The sequence below is a fragment of the Medicago truncatula genome, chromosome 8 (assembly GCF_003473485.1).
Source record: "Medicago truncatula cultivar Jemalong A17 chromosome 8, MtrunA17r5.0-ANR, whole genome shotgun sequence".
In the NCBI taxonomy this organism is placed as follows: Eukaryota; Viridiplantae; Streptophyta; class Magnoliopsida; order Fabales; family Fabaceae; genus Medicago; species Medicago truncatula.
Genome location: NC_053049.1, coordinates 39,972,224 through 39,990,399, shown reverse-complemented (window position 1 = coordinate 39,990,399; position 18,176 = coordinate 39,972,224). Strand labels below are relative to the sequence as shown.

Below are 18,176 nucleotides of genomic sequence, written 5' to 3'. Positions count from 1 at the left end.
ATATATACGAAAGAGAACAGGAGAAAAAAAAATTGATGAAACAAAAAAGAAAATTCCGTTGCCGGGACTTGAACCCGGGTCTCTCGGGTGAGAGCCGAGTATCCTGACCAACTAGACTACAACGGACTTGTGCTATATCTTTGCTGCTTCTATTATCTATATAAGTATTACGCTTTTGCTTTCAATCCTTCCTTACTTGATGGTTCGTCGGTTGACAAATATGTCCAATTGGGGACAGCAACAAGTTCCATAAGTATGTTGTGCTTATTCAAGACGTTAAGAATTTGCTTCATCAAAATCCACTTTTCAGTCTTTCACACGCTGCGATAAGGCAATCATTATGATGATTTGATGCCTAAGCTTAGTGCTTATGACCAATTCCACATCTTTGTCCTTGCTTTTCTATGTGGACTTGTTGACTTGCTTCATGTTGATGATTTGGGGACCTTTTTCTTGAGAGTTTTGTATCTCTTTTTCTTCTTTTACAAGTCACACTTAAATTTTAAGAATTCAGCTAGATTCGACTCGTTTGCACCGCTTCTGCCAACATAGTTTTTTATCGCTAAGAATCAAATTTCGTATTCGAAGTTAATAACACTCACGAAAAATACCTGAGGGACTTTGACATTTGGTGACTTCGTTGTATTTTAGATGAGAGAGTGATAAATGAATGATTAAAATAAATCATTTTGATGAGAGGGAATTATTGGTTAGGAGAGAGAGATAAAGACAAAGTCATCAAACACAAAGTCACTTGTATAACCCCACTCACACTCACGCAACACATCAACTAGTTGCGCTACACTGGATGGTTATTATTGTTCAATTAAATAAAATACTGTTGAAGTGTACTTTAATTGTGAGTGACTTGTACTTTAATTTTTTACATAAATGACCACATTTTTTTTATTTACCAAAAAAAAAAGTCAAGACATAATTTAAAAAAAAAAAAAAACTCAATATCCAATCAAATCATCCACTAATCGAAATGGCCACTTTAAAATGAGCACACTTCAAGATCTCTTAAGCCTGCAAGACCAAACCAACTTATGTGGATTCAAGACATTAATATTAATTTTTCTTCTTCTTCAAAAAAAAAAGACATCAATATTAATTTCTTTTTTTTTTTTACCAAAAAAACATATATATTAATATTAATTAGCTGAAGACGAATAACAATTTATTTTCTTTTCAAAGTGTAACCTTGTATTCTAATTGTTATCCGCATTACATATGTAGTTAAAGTTTAGTGTAAGTTCAATTAAATCAATCTTGAGCAACTTCAGCTCACAGAGAAATGCTGACAGGACCAACTTTCCTAACGCAGGAGTGGGTTAAAACATTTGCAATTTTTGAAAATAAAAAGAAGGAAATATTAACATTGATGACAACCATATGACATTGGATTCTCCTTGAACTTTAGCTGACAAGTCAACCAAAAAAAAATTGAAAAGAGAAAAGAAAGAACTTGAAGATTCTCTCTGTTTGCTTGTTTTACACCAAATTATGCATCGTTTCTATACAACACCTGTGTCACAAGCAAAATATCTTATTTTTCTCTTATCCCTAAGAGAAAAGGTAATCCTATTGTATCAATCTATACTCAGAACACATTAAGCACTCCAATCCAAAGAATTTTTCAATAAGGAAACAATATGGCCGTAACTTGCCAAGCCTGTTAATTTTCTTGCACATGGTTAATTAAGCAATGCCACCTCTTTAAATAAAAGTATGTACCATGAACCAATAATGTATTCATCATATAGACAAGGCAGGATAGTTTTTGAATCCATAGCTAGAACATCTTCACACGAAAGAACCATGGCAGAACAAAAGCTATTACCAGACACACCATCAAGAAGTTACAGAATGGCTGCCCGCGCCAGCATCCAACCAACCTACGGGGTGATGTACTATCATTGTTGATGAATCCACTTTCACACCATTCTTCCATGAATGCATTAGCAGTAACATCAGACACGTTTTTGGCAGTCTCGCCACATATTTCGCACAACCTGTATGATCAGAAAAGATACTAACAGAACTAAGGAACCTCAGGTTTATTCAGCCAAAAATATAGCATAAGCATATTTATCACATGATCAGAGAAATAGAAGATTCAAAGAATCATGGAGATAAGAATAATGCTTTTTTTTTATCAACCACGAACACGTCAACATGAAAAATACATGCAACCATATGTTAGATACCAAACAAGAATCCATATCATCATTTGGATGTCATTTAACAGCAGTCCACAAACAACATAATCAATTGCTAATCATGCTTATATCTAATCCAAATTCATCCATCTCATAAGGAACACCAATGGGAGTCGATATGCATTTTCCCAACTCGCTCTTCATTAAGTCCATTACCAATAGATATTCAGAAAGTCAGGGTGCAAAAAATGAAACAAAACAACAACGGAAATTACAATTTTTAAAACCGGCTTGTATGGTGAGGAGTGCATGATGCAGAAAGCCCAACGATGGACCCGATAGGCTCTGATACCATGTAACGAATATCGAGGCCTAACTCATCCTTACAAAACCGGCTTGTACGGTGAGGAGTGCCTTCTCTTTATAAACTCTTCTCAAGTATCCTATCTACCCGATGTGGGACTAAATCCCACCGAGTGTTGGCCGCTAACAGTTAGTACATTGTTAGAGGGGAGGGGGAAATGTTAGTTTCTGGGAATCCAACTGTTTTGTTCTCATTCTAATGCTACATTTATAAGTATGCTGCTAAACTGAAGATTTCACAAGGCAAGTCATTGTGCAAAGAAGAAAAGATAAAATCTACTCTCTCCGTTTCAAAATGAGTGTCTCTTTATCAAAATGAATGTCATGTTCACTTTTCAATGCAAGCTTTTACAATTGTGCCCTCTAATTAATGGTGTGTACACTATTTTCAAATTAATATGTTCTACTTTTATGGGAAACACACCAATAGTTATTAAGGGTAGTTTAGTAAAAGGATTATATCTTTAGACAACTATATTGCATTTCTTAATATGTGTACAAAAACCATAAAAGACGCTCATTTTGAAACGGAGGGAGTACCAAGTATTATTACAGAATATATAGAGATTATACATAAAAAAAATAATGCAATGCTAATAGGTTTATTTTCTTTCTAGATATCATTCCTAGTCGGATTATTAAGTAATGAGAACTTAAAGGTCTGTTTAGTCCCTATAGCATTGTTCAAAATACACAATGTCAACATTGTAAGCATTATTGCAGAACTCAAATGCACACATAAATAAATAAATATTATTCTAAGAACTAGTAATGAACAGACATTAACAAAAGAAAAAGTTACCTGTTTCCTTTAATCTTGAACCATGCCTCAGCGCAATGGCTGTGTGCGATTCCTAGCTCATCTTTACATGCACAACCAAGCATAATCAAACCTGTACTTTTATCAGCAATATTTGGAGTGCCAACAGCAGTTGCTTCTAACGGTTGCCCAGAGGCCAGATGGCAAATCCTACAAATCATTTCGTCATCCAAATTTTCACCAAAACCTTCACATGTGCCACAGTTCATATCAATCACACATGAATTTTTATCGGTCTCAGACACCCCTTTTGGTGCTTTTATCGATAACTTGCGCAGCCCTGATTCATTAGTTTTAGCTTCCAATTTTCTATTATCTCCATTGACAGTGACACGTTCAACTTGAGCAGAAGAATCTATTACAACACAGGTCTCTAGTGTTTCCCGATTAAGCGAATTATAACTAGTCCCTTGATCAACACTATGCAATTCATTGTCAATTTTTTCAGGATCACCACCAATGTTCTGACTCCTAACTTCTAAAGCTTTCTCCTCTAACTCCTCATTCAATACAAGATCATTGCACGTCTCTTCTGAATTCCGATCTTCACCGCATACACTAACCCTGACACCCAAACTATGTCCAGCTCCTGCATCAGTTGCAACGCCTTCAACCAAATTAATCAAATTCTTATCAACCCCTTTATCAACATGATCCAACATTTCACCACTACCTTTACTTGTTCCCTGATCCATAACTCAAGTACCAATTCCTTCCACTCAATTCCAAACCTGAAATGAAATTCCTATAAATAACACATTCATCCCACAGTGATAAACTCAAAAACAAAAAAAAAACAAAAACAAAAAAAAAAACTTTTTATTTCTAATTTACATGGGATGAACAATGTGATCAAATGAAAGTTAAAAAATCCATAAATCTCAACGACCCATTTCATAATTTGAGCCAAAATCTTCAAATATTGTTACAAAATCATAAATAAAAATTGGGTTATGACCAAGACAAGAAATTACCTCAAATATAAAATTCTAGGAAGAAAAATCCATCTGGGTATGTTTGAAACCGACAAGAACAAGTTAAAGTTTTGTGCTTTGTCGCTTGTTCTAGATGTTGTTGGAAGAATGCGTGAAAATATAAATTTTGATGTATATGAAAAAGAGTGGCAAGGTTAGGTGAGGAAAGTAAGAAAGAAAATGGTGAGAAAAATAGAAGAAAAGATTGAGTGCATTTGAATTATTTGATGAAAGTGTATAAAAGCAAAGGATAAGAAATTAATTATTTGAGGGTTTGTCTTTATTCCATTCTTTTACATAAAACCCTTTTACTTTTACGGCATGCTAATGTTTAATACAGAATCATATCATAAAAGGAAAATTACAAGATATATATATTCCATGCTTTTGCACAAATCAAGGCTAAATGACAAAAACTAATCAACTGGAGGAAATTATTACTGTCATTATAGATAAAGACAAGTGAATAGTTATTGATTTGTGAGTATTAATTTTAATTAATGATAACGGATTATATTGATGATATTGTAGTTTAACAGCCTTGATTATGTAGGAAAATATTTTAGGGTTTAATGCCTGTTATTTTCTTTTTTTCTTTCTCTTAAAAAAAAGGAAGTTATTTATTTATTTTTTTTTACCTCTTAAAAATATGTTATTTTCTTTGAGTGAAACAGATTAGGTGGCATGAAACGCATGACAACAGATTTGCCGTGGTAAAGTTGTCGTGATTTTTAAAAACTATAAAACGAGGATTGTTTTGTGGCGGATTTTCGTTTTTTTTTTTATATATATAAATGTGTCAGACATTTAAATGTTTTATTTCCCACTTTTTGGTTAGGAAAGAATTATATATGGACATTATATGATATATCTCATTTTAAATAAAGAAAAACTTAATTATAACATCTGTCAAAAAAAACTTAATTATAACAGACTATAATAAAATATCAGTCAAAAAATGAAATTATATTTTCTTTTCCCTTTTACTTTTTATTCTAAAAACAATTCAAACATATGTGGTATGTGATAAGACTTGAAAAAGGAAGCCACGTAGAGAAAGGCAGTGTATGTGTATGGATAATTGCGGATCAAATTGCATTAAGTGAAAGGTAAAATATACAATGAAGGTAAGATAAGAACAAGATATCCGTGTGAATTAATTATGTCAAAGAAAAACATATCCGTGTGAAAACCTACCAAGTCAAACAAAATGGATTTATTCCAATAGGAGAATGAGTAACTAACTCTGCGATTTGATTTTCTCAATCTCCCATTTTTAGTGTTGGATTAGAACGATCAAAAGATAAGCTTTTAGCAATACTTTTGCTAACAATTTATTTGTATTAAATATTTTGTTTAACTTTTTATTTTATAATATTATAAAAATAAGGGAGCCTGGACCCCTTTTATTAAGGTCAACCCATGGTCCTTGATAAATTATTAGTTATAGTGGGTGAATACATTTTCCTTTCATTTAATTTAATTATTTATATTTAATTGTTTATTGAGCACAACCTTTAAATGACAAAACTGCCCCAAATTATTGTCTTAAGGTGCTATCCTTTTATTCATGATGAATCTATTTAACAAGTAAGGATAAGATCAATGATTGCAGGTCTTGTTTTACGAAATAGCAAGGATCGAGTTTCTAAATATGGTTTTACATCAACTACTAAGGTGTATGTATTCGTTCTACTAAAGCAAAATGAATACATCGTAAAGTTACAAATTACAAAAACAGTAGCAACTTGTTCTTTAATCTCCATGGATGACTATTTCTCTTTAATCTCTACTCACGAGCTCTTTAAAGAGGACATTTTCTAGAACAAGCAAATCTAAGCTGCAAAAACATGCTAAATTTGCCTAACCTCAACACAAAGGAAATTACAAATAGTTGTTTAAACTAAGCAACTTTAGTTTAAAATTTATGGAAGAGTGGATCTCAATAAAACTCTGCCAATGGAAAAAGTTGGATATGGTTTGGGACTTTGGGCATCCAGTTGCATACGTTGTCCATGAAAATTAAAGGTGGGTTTTTCTTAAGTTTGATTAAAGATTTAAGGACCATTTGAGTTGAAAAAAGATGATTTTTATATTCAAGAATTGAAGCAGCACTTGCGTAAACAATGGTGGAAGGAGAGAGAAAACGAAGACATTGAATAATGGCATGTCCTGCTTTATTTTTTTATTTTTTTTGTGTTATATTAATGTCCATGTAAACCGGAAATGAAGTGATTTTATCCATTAAAACCGGTCATTTATTAAGGACCATGGGTGGACCTTGATAAAAAGGGTCCATATTAGGGGCTCCCTAAAAATAAAATTGTCACATTTAACTCGGTTAATAGAGACAATGCATTATATATACGAGTTAGAGTTTGAATCTCAAACACCTTATTTATTTATTTTTAAAAGGTAAATTTATACCATTAAAAAAAAAGAAAGATAAATTTAGAGTCATGAGATGAGACTATTTGACAAAAAAAATAAAAATATATCCACCGTTGTCTAGTGTTAACTTATTTAAGATGTCTAAATCTCTTACAATTCCCACCAATCACATGTTGGTTATGATGGATTAAAAAAACAAAATAAATAAGTAATACGTGGAGTAGAAATTGCTATGGGTTTGTTTATACTACTAAAAATCCATTTTAAATTCCTATAGATACCACGAATTCAAATAGTTATTTTATGGGTCACATTATTGTTTTAAATTGACTAATGTATAATTATATCCGAATCATATAATCTCTTTCACGTACAAAGATCTATCTAGTGAAGTCTCACAGCTAAAACCACACCACGATCTCTAGCCTCCTTCTCTCATATAGAAGAAGTGCACAACCAAACATTATAGGCATCCAAGAGCAATGAGTCATCTTTTGATATAAGAAAATGGTTCAAGGTTCCTGCAAGCTAAGTGATGTATCCCTCGGTTAAAAATGTATCACATTGGGGCTTTCGGTTTAAGAAACATGTGTAATTTGAGCTAACTAGTTAAATTTGTTGAAGGGGGATTGAGTAGCTCAATTGATTTGAATTAAGAGATTAAAGGAGTTGAACAAAGAGATAAATGTCCATCACTTTTAAACATGTTTACAAATCTTATTTCGTCGATGTGGAACTCTTAACATGAACAAAGATTATTTTTCAAATGATTGAAATTAATATAGAAATGGAGCCTAACGTTGATACATATGATTTATAAAACAACAAAACTCACCCATCCAGCTTTGGTATGAGCAGGGCCATGAAGGGCCCTAATAGTGTACTCTCTGAAATGTTCAGGAATAGACAAGCCTAAGAAAAGGGCAACACCAGTAATAAAGAGGCCCCTCATTGAATTCTTGTTGGTGAATTTCAAAAATGAAAGCCATACAGAAGCCGAAAAAAATATAACAATTATCATAAGACCATACAGTGAAGATAGCCAATAGATGCTGAAGTAAATTCAAAGGGTTAGTTGTACTTCTTACCTACAAGACCAAACAAAACACAGTATATAGCAGCAAAAATAGGGAATGGTATTGATGCAAATAAAGCTCCAAATTTACCTGAAACAAGGAACCAAGTTATGAACTTTAAAGTGAAATTATGAAATTCGAATCAGAACTAATTCATTTACGCATTTTCATCACCCTATAATTTGCCACTCACCTAACATTGCGAAGAATATCATAAATCCACCAGAAACTTGAATAACCCTTCGGCTGCCAACACGGTTGCTTCCTAGAAGTCCTACATTCTCTCTGTCTTGATACTAAAAGAATCAATTTCTGTCCCTCAAAAAATGAAAACTATATGAATGATAATAAGATAACACGTACACAGAAACTGTTGAACCAGTTAGTGTTCTGAAAAGGCCATTCAGCAAAGTTCCAATTCCCTGCCAACCAATATCGCGGCTCAGGACGTGAGCAGAAGGTGGTGTGGCACTTGCTAGATACCACGCGGCTTTGAATGCTCCAGTTGACTGTCAAAAAAGTGTTTGTTTAACTAATAAATCAGGTTTGTATGTTATTTAAACATACCAGTGTTATTTTTCAAATGATAAAGGAAATGCATCACTAATATGACAATCATTTTTGCGTATTTGAAAATACTTCAATTAATGAGACTAAAACAGCAGCAATCATTCCAAAAGAATGACCAGCATCAAATGTAGAAGCACCCCATTCAAGAGGGTATGGACTATGGAATCTTTATCCTGCAACATGTTAAAGAGTCAATGCCAATAGCTCAACATTTTGTTTGCTAGATTGATACATAATAAAATGCAAATATTCAACTATGCCACAAATCAAATATTGAATCACAAATATGCTATTGGTACCAACCAAAATATGCTATTGGTACCAACCAATGAGCAGAAGAAATGAGGTTAGCCCTGTCTCTTCTGCAATTATGTTGAGTTAATTCTGGCCCGTGTTTGTATGCTCCACTTGCTGTTAAGAGTTATGTGCATATGCCCTTACCACCGTGGTTATTATGAGTAGTGTGAATCACGCTAGTATCGGTACTTGTCTTGTCTGAAATTTTTCAAGTACTGCATAAAACTTTCATATATATGGTTGAAGACTTGAAGTAGTATATTAACAAGTCGTGTCAATGAATTCCATTGAATATACAGAGTAGTGAATAAAAGGAGGTCGCACATTAAAAAGAAAACCAAAGATGCATAAACTTTGAAAAATAGCCGAGGGAAGAAGTCCCACATCGAAATTTCTGGAGAATAGATAGAGGAGGATTTAGCTATATATTTGAACGCCGGTGCAGTTTAAATTATTATATGTTCAATAGGTTTCAATTTGAACTGAAATTATTTAAATCCAGTGAAAAGCAGGAGGAATGTGTTACTGTGTTAGTATACATTACTATTCCTGCTTTATTGTTAAAACAAGTTAAAATTTATTACAAGCGAAATGTTAACGAGTGTCTCATGTATTTTTTAAGCATTTTAAATAATAAGTTTTTAATGAAAAGTTCTGTATTGAATGCATTGGAAATTGTAATAATTGACTTTTTAAAAAAATAATTATTAAATATAAATGCTTAAGGAGTGCCTGGGGGCGGGCGTTTGTTAACAAGACCCTTATATTATAAGATCCTAATCCATTTGATTCCATTTCGATAGACAAATCTATTCGATTTCCTCTGATGTCAATTTCGGTGGACAAATCTATACATGTTTTAGATGGAGTTTCCGCAAGTGGGAGGTGGAATTTGTTAATGAAAAATAGATTTGTAATAATTGTGAAAAATTCTATTAATATTAATATTACATATATATACGGAAAAATAATACATTTACCGTAAAATATAATATAAAATGTGTTAAAAATTTAACATTCCTAAATGAAAATAATTGATGATATTTGAAACATGACTTTGAGCCTCTCACTTTTAGCCTTTGTCTATTTTATAGAATATGGAGAATGTTAACCGGTGCCAAAGGGTATTGGTTAAGCATCCAAAACAAGTAAGTTTTTATGAAAAAGTTGTGCAATCATTATTTAATTAAAAGTAACATCTTACATTTTCAAAACAAAATTTCTATTTGTAGATTCCTTAACCATTACTGTGAAGACACTAGTTAGCAAGACCTAGTAATATTAATCATTTATATTTACGATGATTCTTTAGAATCCATTTAAATGCCTATAAGCATTTGGCAGATACGGTTGAAGAATTGAAGTTGTATTCTAACAAGTCGTGTATAGTAAATATACTTGTCATGTCTTGCTTGAGATTCCACACCATGAGTTGGATTATGGCCAATTAAAATGTTCACATTCCCATTGTCATAATATGTCAATACCATTGAAGGTACAGAGTACTTCATCCGTCCTAAAATATAAGCAAAAATAGGTCAACAAAAGTTAATGTATTGGGCTCAAAATTTGTACTAATTACATCAACTTATGTTGACTCATTTTTGCTTATATTTTGGAACAGAAAAAGTAGTGAATAAATGGAAGTCCTACGTCGAAAAAAGAAAACCAAAAGTGTGAATAAACGTCTCACATCAAAGTTTATGAAAAATAAAGAGAGCAGCACTAAACTTAGCCATGTCATTCCTCTATATTTGGCACTGTCCTTATAGTCAAGAGTATTGTCCAAGAACACAGCAATAATCAATGCAACAGTTGGTGAAGAATAGAAGATGGTATTCAGGAAGTCATTGAACTGCAAAATCAAAGGAAAAACATATGTTTTTATCAATAAAACTTAGTTAAGAAAAATATTGTATATCAAGCTCCATCATAGGAAAGTTTTTCACACTTCGGTTTCGCGCTTTTTATCCCTTGATCCGTGGAAAAACATGAGACAAAATATTTGATAGTGAAGCAATATAAAACAAGATACTCACTCATCCAGCTTTGGTATGAGCAGGACCATGAATGGCCTTGATAGTGTATTCTCTGAAATATTCAGGAATAGACAAGCCTAAGAAAAGGGCAAAAATGATAGCCCTACAGAAGCTGAAAAAAATATAACAATTATCATAAGAACATACATACTAAGGACCATGCCGTTTGAATTTCCTTTTTCATTAGGAATTATCTTGTAAATTTTTTAACATGTCCTACAACTAGTTTAGTTTTTTCTTTAAACAAACACACACAAATGTTGGCATCTTAATCCTTTTAAAAACACATATTTATTGGTTTTATTTCTAAGGGGTATTCTCTAGAGTTTGGCTGTAGTTCGTTTTAGACGAACTTTGAGTCTAAAAATCATCCGATTCAATATAAAATTATGTTTCAATGACACTTTAAAAAAATATGATCTTATCTAATTTTAATGAAGTTTAATTTGAATTGGTTTATGAATATCAAAAATAGAATTGTAAAACATTATATTAATATCAATATTACACATGCATTGGAAACTAATATATTTAATGCAAAATATAACATAAAATATATTAAAAATTAACATTGTCAAATGAAAATAATCGACCATGTTTGAAACATGCATAATAGTAAAAATATAGATTAAATTAAATTAATAAGTATTATTTTAAAAAATCAAAACAAAAAAATTATAGAATAATGGAATACATCTTACTAATAAAAAAAAATATGTATTAAAAATTTTACATATTTGATTTACTCTCTTAATCGCTCTGCATTTCGGTTCCTATCTTCGTTATGTTTTTTCATAATTTCAATTGCATTTCTACTTACTTAATGAACTATGAGTCAATGAATCTAAAGTGAATCACTTCATGCATTGCAGGGTCTACTAGCTATATGCATTTCTCGCTGCTCTACTTGCAACTTTGATGTGAGTGGTCAAAATGACATTATTCATTAATTACTATTGGATATGGATTCACTTCAATTACCTTATGCTGCAATTTCTTTTATCAGGTTTTAATGTTTTTTAGAAACTGGACAATTAATGTGATTGTGCCTGATGTTGGAGTGGATCTACCACTTTGGCAACATACTGTCGTTAACATAGCAAGCTGGATGGTAATGACTGACAGCATCTTATCGCCCAAGTGTTGACTTCTTTAAGGATGCTGTTGGTATTCACCTTTTATTGTGTGCTTGTGTTCCTATTAGTGCTCTTTCAATCTGTCTCTTGAACTTTGTCCTGTGCTTTTTGTTTCAATTTATTTGTATTCCAAGTTGTGATTCTAGATATTTGATAAGCTTATAGAATTCATATCAACACTTAATTGAATTTCTTTTTCAGGTGCATTTAGTGTATCTCTACTTTTTGCAGCAGCTTGCAGTTTTCCTTTTGAATATATGATGGCTCAGATTCAGAAGAAGGAACCTAAGAGTGAAGAAAAACATCCATGCACCTGCTCTTGTCACTGTGCTGCCAAGACATTCAAAGCAGGAGGACCCTTCAAATTTATTGTGTCAGGATTTCTCTTCATCTCATGGTATTATTCTTTTGTCTTTGATTTTTATTATTAATTTTTATTTGAGAGTATTCTCAAGTTTATATATCGCTCGTTGTTTATGGATGTTCAACCACCTTCTGAAATCGATGAATTGTAATTGTTGATGATGTTGATGGCGAATCATTTTTTTTTTTTTTTTTTTTTAATTCAAGCTTTGAAGTGTTAGTATTCCTTTTGGTTTATTAAACACCAATCGTTCTGATCTATAGAACGTGGTTGGAACCATCAAAAGATTAGCTCTTAGCAATACTTTTGAATGTCTAGCCATGTTTATTTGTTTATAATAGTGGAAAATCAAATTTTAATTCATATGGATACAATGAGTTCAAAATGAAGTTATTTAAGAGTCACGTTAAATGTTTTTCTCGACTTTACTTGAATGACCATCCATATTATTGTTCAAATTTGATTTATAGTTGATCATTTTAAACATGGCTAGACATTCACATTATTGTTTAAATTTGAGTATGCAATTAAAATCCATGATTTTTATTAAATGTTTGTATATACCACTTTGGAATCGACTTGACACATTTAAAGTTCTACATCAATAAATAAATAAAAATTTATACCATTCCAAACCCAAATAAAAATTCTCAGTGTTTGCTCATTCACCATAAACATATATTGAACCTTTCCAATGCAGCAATTGGGTGGACAATGAATTTGGAAAACTAAATAAAACCACTAAAAGTGTTAAAAATGAATAAAAAGAATAATAAATATGTTTGAAAGTAAAAGAACAAAATGACCTTTTGTTCTATTATTACATGAAAATAATCAAATTCACTCTCAAACCGATCATCATATAATACAAGCTTTTCCTCTAACTCTACCATCTCTCTTATGTTAGAATTTTCTATGATGGAGGAAAGAAGCGGTTGAGATTGAAAGGTAGGGAGTAGAACTCTTCATTTCTGCTATCAGCTTTAAATGTTCTAAACTTAGCCCACCATGGCATTCCTCTATCTTTGGCACTGTCCTTATAGTCAAGAGTATTGTCCAAGAACACAGCAATAATCAATGCAACAGTTGGTGAAGAATAGAAGATGGTATTCAGGAAGTCATTGAACTGCAAAATCAAAGGAAAAACATATATTTTCATCAATAAAAGTTATTTACCATATGTTAAGAAAAATATTGGATCATTGGAAAGCTCAGTTGCAACTTGCATGTAACATAATCTACTTATTTATTCTTCAAGAAATTCTTCTCTTAATGAGTAATGACACGTGTTGAAAGTTCACACTTCTTTTTCCCGCATTCTATCCCCTGAGACGAGATATGACAGTGAAGCTGAAGCAGTATAAATAAAACAAGAAACTCACCCATCCAGCTTTGGTATGAGCAGGACCATGAAGGGCCCTGATAGTGTATTCTCTGAAATATTCAGGAATAGACAAGCCTAAGAAAAGGGCAACACCAGTGATAAAGAGGTTCCTCATTGAATTCATGTTGGTGAATTGCAAAAATGATAGCCCTACAGAAGCTGAAAAAAATATAACAATTAACATTAGACCATACATACAGTGAAGAAAGCCGATAGATGCTAAAGTAAATACAAAGGTTTAGTTGTACTTACCTACAAGACCAAACAAAACACAGTATATAGCAGCAAAAATAGGGAATGGTATTGATGCAAATAAAGCTCCAAATTTACCTGAAACAAGGAACCAAGTTATGAACTTTAAAGTGAAACTATGAAATTCGAATCAGAACTAATTAATTTACACATTTATATCATCCTATAGTTTGCCACTCACCTAACATTGCGAAGAATATCATAAATCCAGCAGAAACTTGAATAACCCTTCGGCTGCCAACACGGTTGCTTCCTAGAAGCCCTACATTCTCCCTGTCATGATACTAAAAGAATCAATCTCTGTCCCTCAAAAAATGAAAACTATATGAACGATAATAAGAATAGCACGCACACAGAAACTGTTGAACCGGTTAGTGTTCCGAAAAGGCCATTCAGCAAAATTCCAATTCCCTGCCAACCGATACCACGGCTCAGGACATGAGCAGGCGGTGGTGTGGCACTTGCTAGACGCGATGCAGCTTTGAATGCTCCAGTTGACTGTCAAAATAATAAACGGCGATAAGTGTTAGTCGAAAATGTAAACGAGTTTGTGTGTTACATAAGCATACCGGTATAATTTCTCAATGATAGTCATTTTATGAAGTTGAAATTACCTCAACTAATGAGACTAAAACAGCAGCCATCATTCCAAAAGAGTGGCCAGCATCAAATGTAGGAGCACCCCACTCAAGAGGGTATGGAATCTTTATCCTGCACCGACATGTTTCAAGAGTCAATGCCAATATAGCTCAATATTTTCTTTGCTACATTGATATGCAAATATTCAACAACGATGCTATTGTTACCAACCAAGGAGCAGAAGAAATGAGATTAGCCCTGTCTGTCCTACAACTATGTTGAGTTACATCCGGCCGGTGTTTGTATGCTCCACTCGCTGTCAATAGATGTGCATATGCCCATATGACCGTGGTTGTTATGAGAAGAGCAAATCTCTCTAGTATCGGTACTTGTCTTGTCTGAAAATTTTTCAAGTACTACACACAACACATCATAATACATTAAGGTCATTCATTCAAACCTATTCAGGTGTAACAAATTGAACAGAAACAGGTGAAACAATTAAAATACAATTTCCTCCTTTCTTGCTAAACACTAGGCTTTCAAAATCATCAAGCTTCATAATTTTCTATATTTGATTGACAAAACAAATTTTACAATGCCACATTCCACAAGCTAATTTAAACATAAACTTTGTAATCCAATTATTTGACATATACCTGAGAGAAGACTACAAACAAGATTAGCATGGGAATTCCAATTTCAACACAAGTCCCCACCTGAGAAAGGACAGAACAGCATGTTGAGCAATATGATCCAATAAAAATATATATTTAGATATTCTGAATACAAGTACAAGTCACGTGGTTTCAGTGTTGTACAATACATACCATAGGGAAACCTCTGTCAAATAATCCAAAACCAACTAATGTAATTACTGGAACCATTCCAAGTGGGCTGAAAAATCTGCATTAAAGGAAAAGGACATACATTATTTGATATTTGATACTATATAGATTTATATAATCTTCACTCTTTGACTTACAAAAGTATATATGCATTTCACATAAAAATAAGGCTTACCTAGAACAAATAGCCCATATTTGACTAAATCCCAAAATAATTTGTATGCTGGATCCTACAATTAGTGCACCTTGAACTGCTCTCATTGTGCTAAGAAACCTCTGGAGATACACCAACATGGAAGAGGCATTAGCTTAAACTATAATAAGTGAAATTCAAACATGTTAAAGCAAATATGAATGTCATTTTGTAAATTAATTCAGTACAATATCTATGAAAGAGAGATTAGAGAAATGTACAAACCAATTGTGGGTCATCTATCATTGCAAAAGAAGGGTCACGAATAATGGATACAATGGGGACCATGAATGCATATGATCCTCCTATCACTGTTGGTAACCGGGTTCCAAACAGTGTTTGCAAAAGTGTATTAATTCCTTCAACAAAAAGTAGAGTTTGTACCACCCTTACTTTATCATCCTGCAACAATAAGCCAATAATGCAATATCAATCCTCTATCTTGGTAAGTTTGAGGCAAATTCATTTCACTGCCATCAAATTCCAGTACACAAGACAAAAAAAAAAGTCCAAACATGATAAAAAGAAAATAAGAAACTTTACCTTTTGCATCTTATAAAAAACAATTCACCAGTATCATCAATCAAAATCAAATCAAAGTAGCTACTCACAATAAATTTTGTTGCATTTGATCAAATTATTTTCTTTTTTCAATCATATACTTAACTATTTATAGTTATTGGTATTTGAGACACAACAATACTCTCTTGGTCTCATTTGAAGTGTCCTCCTTGCTACTAGTTTTCTTTGTCGCAAATAATTTGTCTATTTTATAATGTCAATACAACATTTATTATTGGTTTTCACTAATATAGTCTTATTTATTATATTTCAATCATATAATTATGTTACTAACTACTAGTATAACTAATAAGGGTGTTTTGGTAAATGAAACACATTTTAACATTAAAATCAACATTATTAATTACTTCTTCAGATATTAGAGAAACACTTAATTTGAGACAGATAATTAAAACTGATCAACCACTATTGTACCTGATTCAACTAGAATGTTATACCACCATGATTAAACCAATAGACAAACTAGTAGGTTACCGTAACAACATGTTAATGTTAAACATACCCCAGTTTCCAATTCAACCAGTTGAACTGACTGGTTCGTTCGACTCGTTCGGTCCGATTGTAAAAATATTGATCCAAACACAATAAAAGGGAAATAAGAAAAATTTCCTAAGTAGAGATTTGCATAGAGTACATCAAATAATTTCATTTTCATCAATCAATCAATTGTAGTAGTTAAAAGAATTGAAGTTAGGAAATGGCTTACATCATTTCCACCCATTGAAGGAACAAGAAATGAAGGAATCATAACTGCAGTTCCTAATGCCAAAATATAATGTTGAAAACCAAGTAGTATTGTCTCCACTGTTAACAATTCAAAACACAAACATATCATTCACATAACAGAATCATTCACAATAAAGATTGAAGCTATATATGCATGCAAACATACCCCAAGATGGATTTGAATCTATACAATACTCTAAACCCTGAAGTTGATCCATTGGTGAATGACTTATATCTTCTGGCTTTATAGCTGCCATAATCACTTCCCACTTTGCAACTTATGATTATTGTTTTACCTTCCAAATCAACTTCCTTGAAGAAATATTGTGTTTTTGAGAGATTAGTGGGGTGAGAATTGAGCAAGAGAAAACGTACTTTGTTTCTTCCCACTACTGTGACACTTAGTTCTCTTGTGTTAGAACTTCTCTTTTTATGTGTGCTTTTGAGTTAGAAATGATGATATTAAAATAGTAAAGTTACAGTATTGTATTATTATTATTATTATATAGTATTATAAACTAATGTGAAAGGTTCCGTTAACTTTTGAAAATTCCATGAATGCCCCTTAAGGAAGTGCCAAAAAAACTGAAACTCAAATGTTACCGTTGCTTGGGTTTCATTCCATTAAACATGGCTACCTTTTTTGGTGATGGAACTAGTTCTAAAGTGTGATATTGACCTAAGGTTATTAATGATACTTGTTGAATATTGACTTTGCTTTGAAGGTAAAAAGAGAGGTGAAATATAAGTTTGTAGGAACGTAATATTGAGGGTATGAAAATGGATTTCTACTTTTAAGGCGGACAAAGTTTCTCACTTTAATGTGTTCTTTTTCTTTGGTGAAAACTTTAATGTGTTTTAAGAGAGTAAAATGAGAAAAATAAGAGAAGAAAACTATAAAGTGTCTTATACACTATCTTTTTTTTTTTTTTTTTTTTTTTTTTTTTTTTATTGAGAGTCTTATACACTTTCTTAAAACATCAACAATGGAGAAACTCATATTTAGATACTTAAATGATCACATGTGTACACATTATTTCTTTATAATTTTTTAATAGTAGTATTTAATAAGCAGTCAATTTCTTCAACCCACCGCTTCAGACAAATTTTTTAAACAAAACACATTAGTCATCTATCAATAATTTTATATCATTATATTTCAAAATTTTAATCTTTAAAATGAGGGTCACCCGCAGATATAGATGATATTTATTTGAGACGTTATTTCTATCAAGTATTTGTCATCTTTTGTCCACAATGGGAGTACCTTTTTTTAAAAAAAGAATACCTAGGTATTGATGTTTATGGAGTTAGATACTATCATTTTGGATGGTCTTAAGGACGTCATTTTTTTTTTTTAAATAAAATAATTGTTGTATAAGGTCTTTTGTATACTAATAAAAGAAATGATAATTGCACA

The 18,176-nt window shown here is 32.1% G+C and overlaps 2 protein-coding genes, 1 non-coding gene and 1 pseudogene across 4 annotated transcripts; all 4 read right to left on the bottom strand.

Annotated features, from left to right (window-relative positions):
- Positions 1-53: 53 nt before the first annotated feature.
- Positions 54-126, bottom strand: TRNAE-CUC (transfer RNA glutamic acid (anticodon CUC)). Its single transcript has one exon. It is a non-coding gene; the product is annotated as a tRNA-Glu (tRNA).
- A 1,255-nt stretch (positions 127-1,381) lies between these two features.
- LOC11415862 (uncharacterized) lies at positions 1,382-4,547 on the bottom strand. 2 transcript variants are annotated; one of them, XM_003629741.4, is made up of 3 exons: positions 4,320-4,547; positions 3,328-4,090; positions 1,382-2,015 (listed from the first exon to the last, which is right to left on the bottom strand). In XM_003629741.4, exons 2-3 carry the CDS (start codon positions 4,038-4,040, stop codon positions 1,796-1,798), a joined length of 933 nt encoding a protein of 310 aa, XP_003629789.1. In that variant the 5' UTR covers positions 4,041-4,090; positions 4,320-4,547; the 3' UTR covers positions 1,382-1,795. The 2 variants fall into 2 exon arrangements, with proteins under 2 accessions (XP_003629789.1, XP_024629654.1); XM_024773886.2 differs by having other exon boundaries at positions 3,328-4,076; positions 4,320-4,546.
- Positions 4,548-7,524: 2,977 nt separating this feature from the next.
- Positions 7,525-13,085, bottom strand: LOC25501797 (nucleobase-ascorbate transporter 2-like; annotated as a pseudogene).
- On the bottom strand, positions 12,834-17,231 carry LOC11415893 (nucleobase-ascorbate transporter 2). Its single transcript, XM_003629737.4, has 13 exons — positions 16,923-17,231; positions 16,737-16,834; positions 15,674-15,850; positions 15,431-15,531; positions 15,238-15,313; positions 15,067-15,126; positions 14,639-14,823; positions 14,443-14,539; positions 14,181-14,326; positions 14,010-14,101; positions 13,829-13,906; positions 13,575-13,735; positions 12,834-13,318 (listed from the first exon to the last, which is right to left on the bottom strand). Exons 1-13 carry the CDS (start codon positions 17,011-17,013, stop codon positions 13,106-13,108), a joined length of 1,575 nt encoding a protein of 524 aa, XP_003629785.1. The 5' UTR covers positions 17,014-17,231; the 3' UTR covers positions 12,834-13,105.
- Between the last annotated feature and the right edge of the window lie 945 nt (positions 17,232-18,176).

Coding starts and splice junctions, on each gene's coding strand:
- LOC11415862 (XM_003629741.4), bottom strand. CDS start 4,040: ATGGATCAGGGAACAAGTAAAGGTAGTGGTGAAATGTTGGATCATGTT. Junction 2,016..3,327: donor TTCAAGATTAAAGGAAACAG/GTAACTTTTTCT, acceptor CTGATCATACAG/GTTGTGCGAAATATGTGGCG.
- LOC11415893 (XM_003629737.4), bottom strand. CDS start 17,013: ATGGCAGCTATAAAGCCAGAAGATATAAGTCATTCACCAATGGATCAA. Junction 16,835..16,922: donor AGATTCAAATCCATCTTGGG/GTATGTTTGCAT, acceptor AATTGTTAACAG/TGGAGACAATACTACTTGGT. Junction 14,824..15,066: donor TGTTTGTAGTCTTCTCTCAG/GTATATGTCAAA, acceptor TGTTGTGTGTAG/TACTTGAAAAATTTTCAGAC.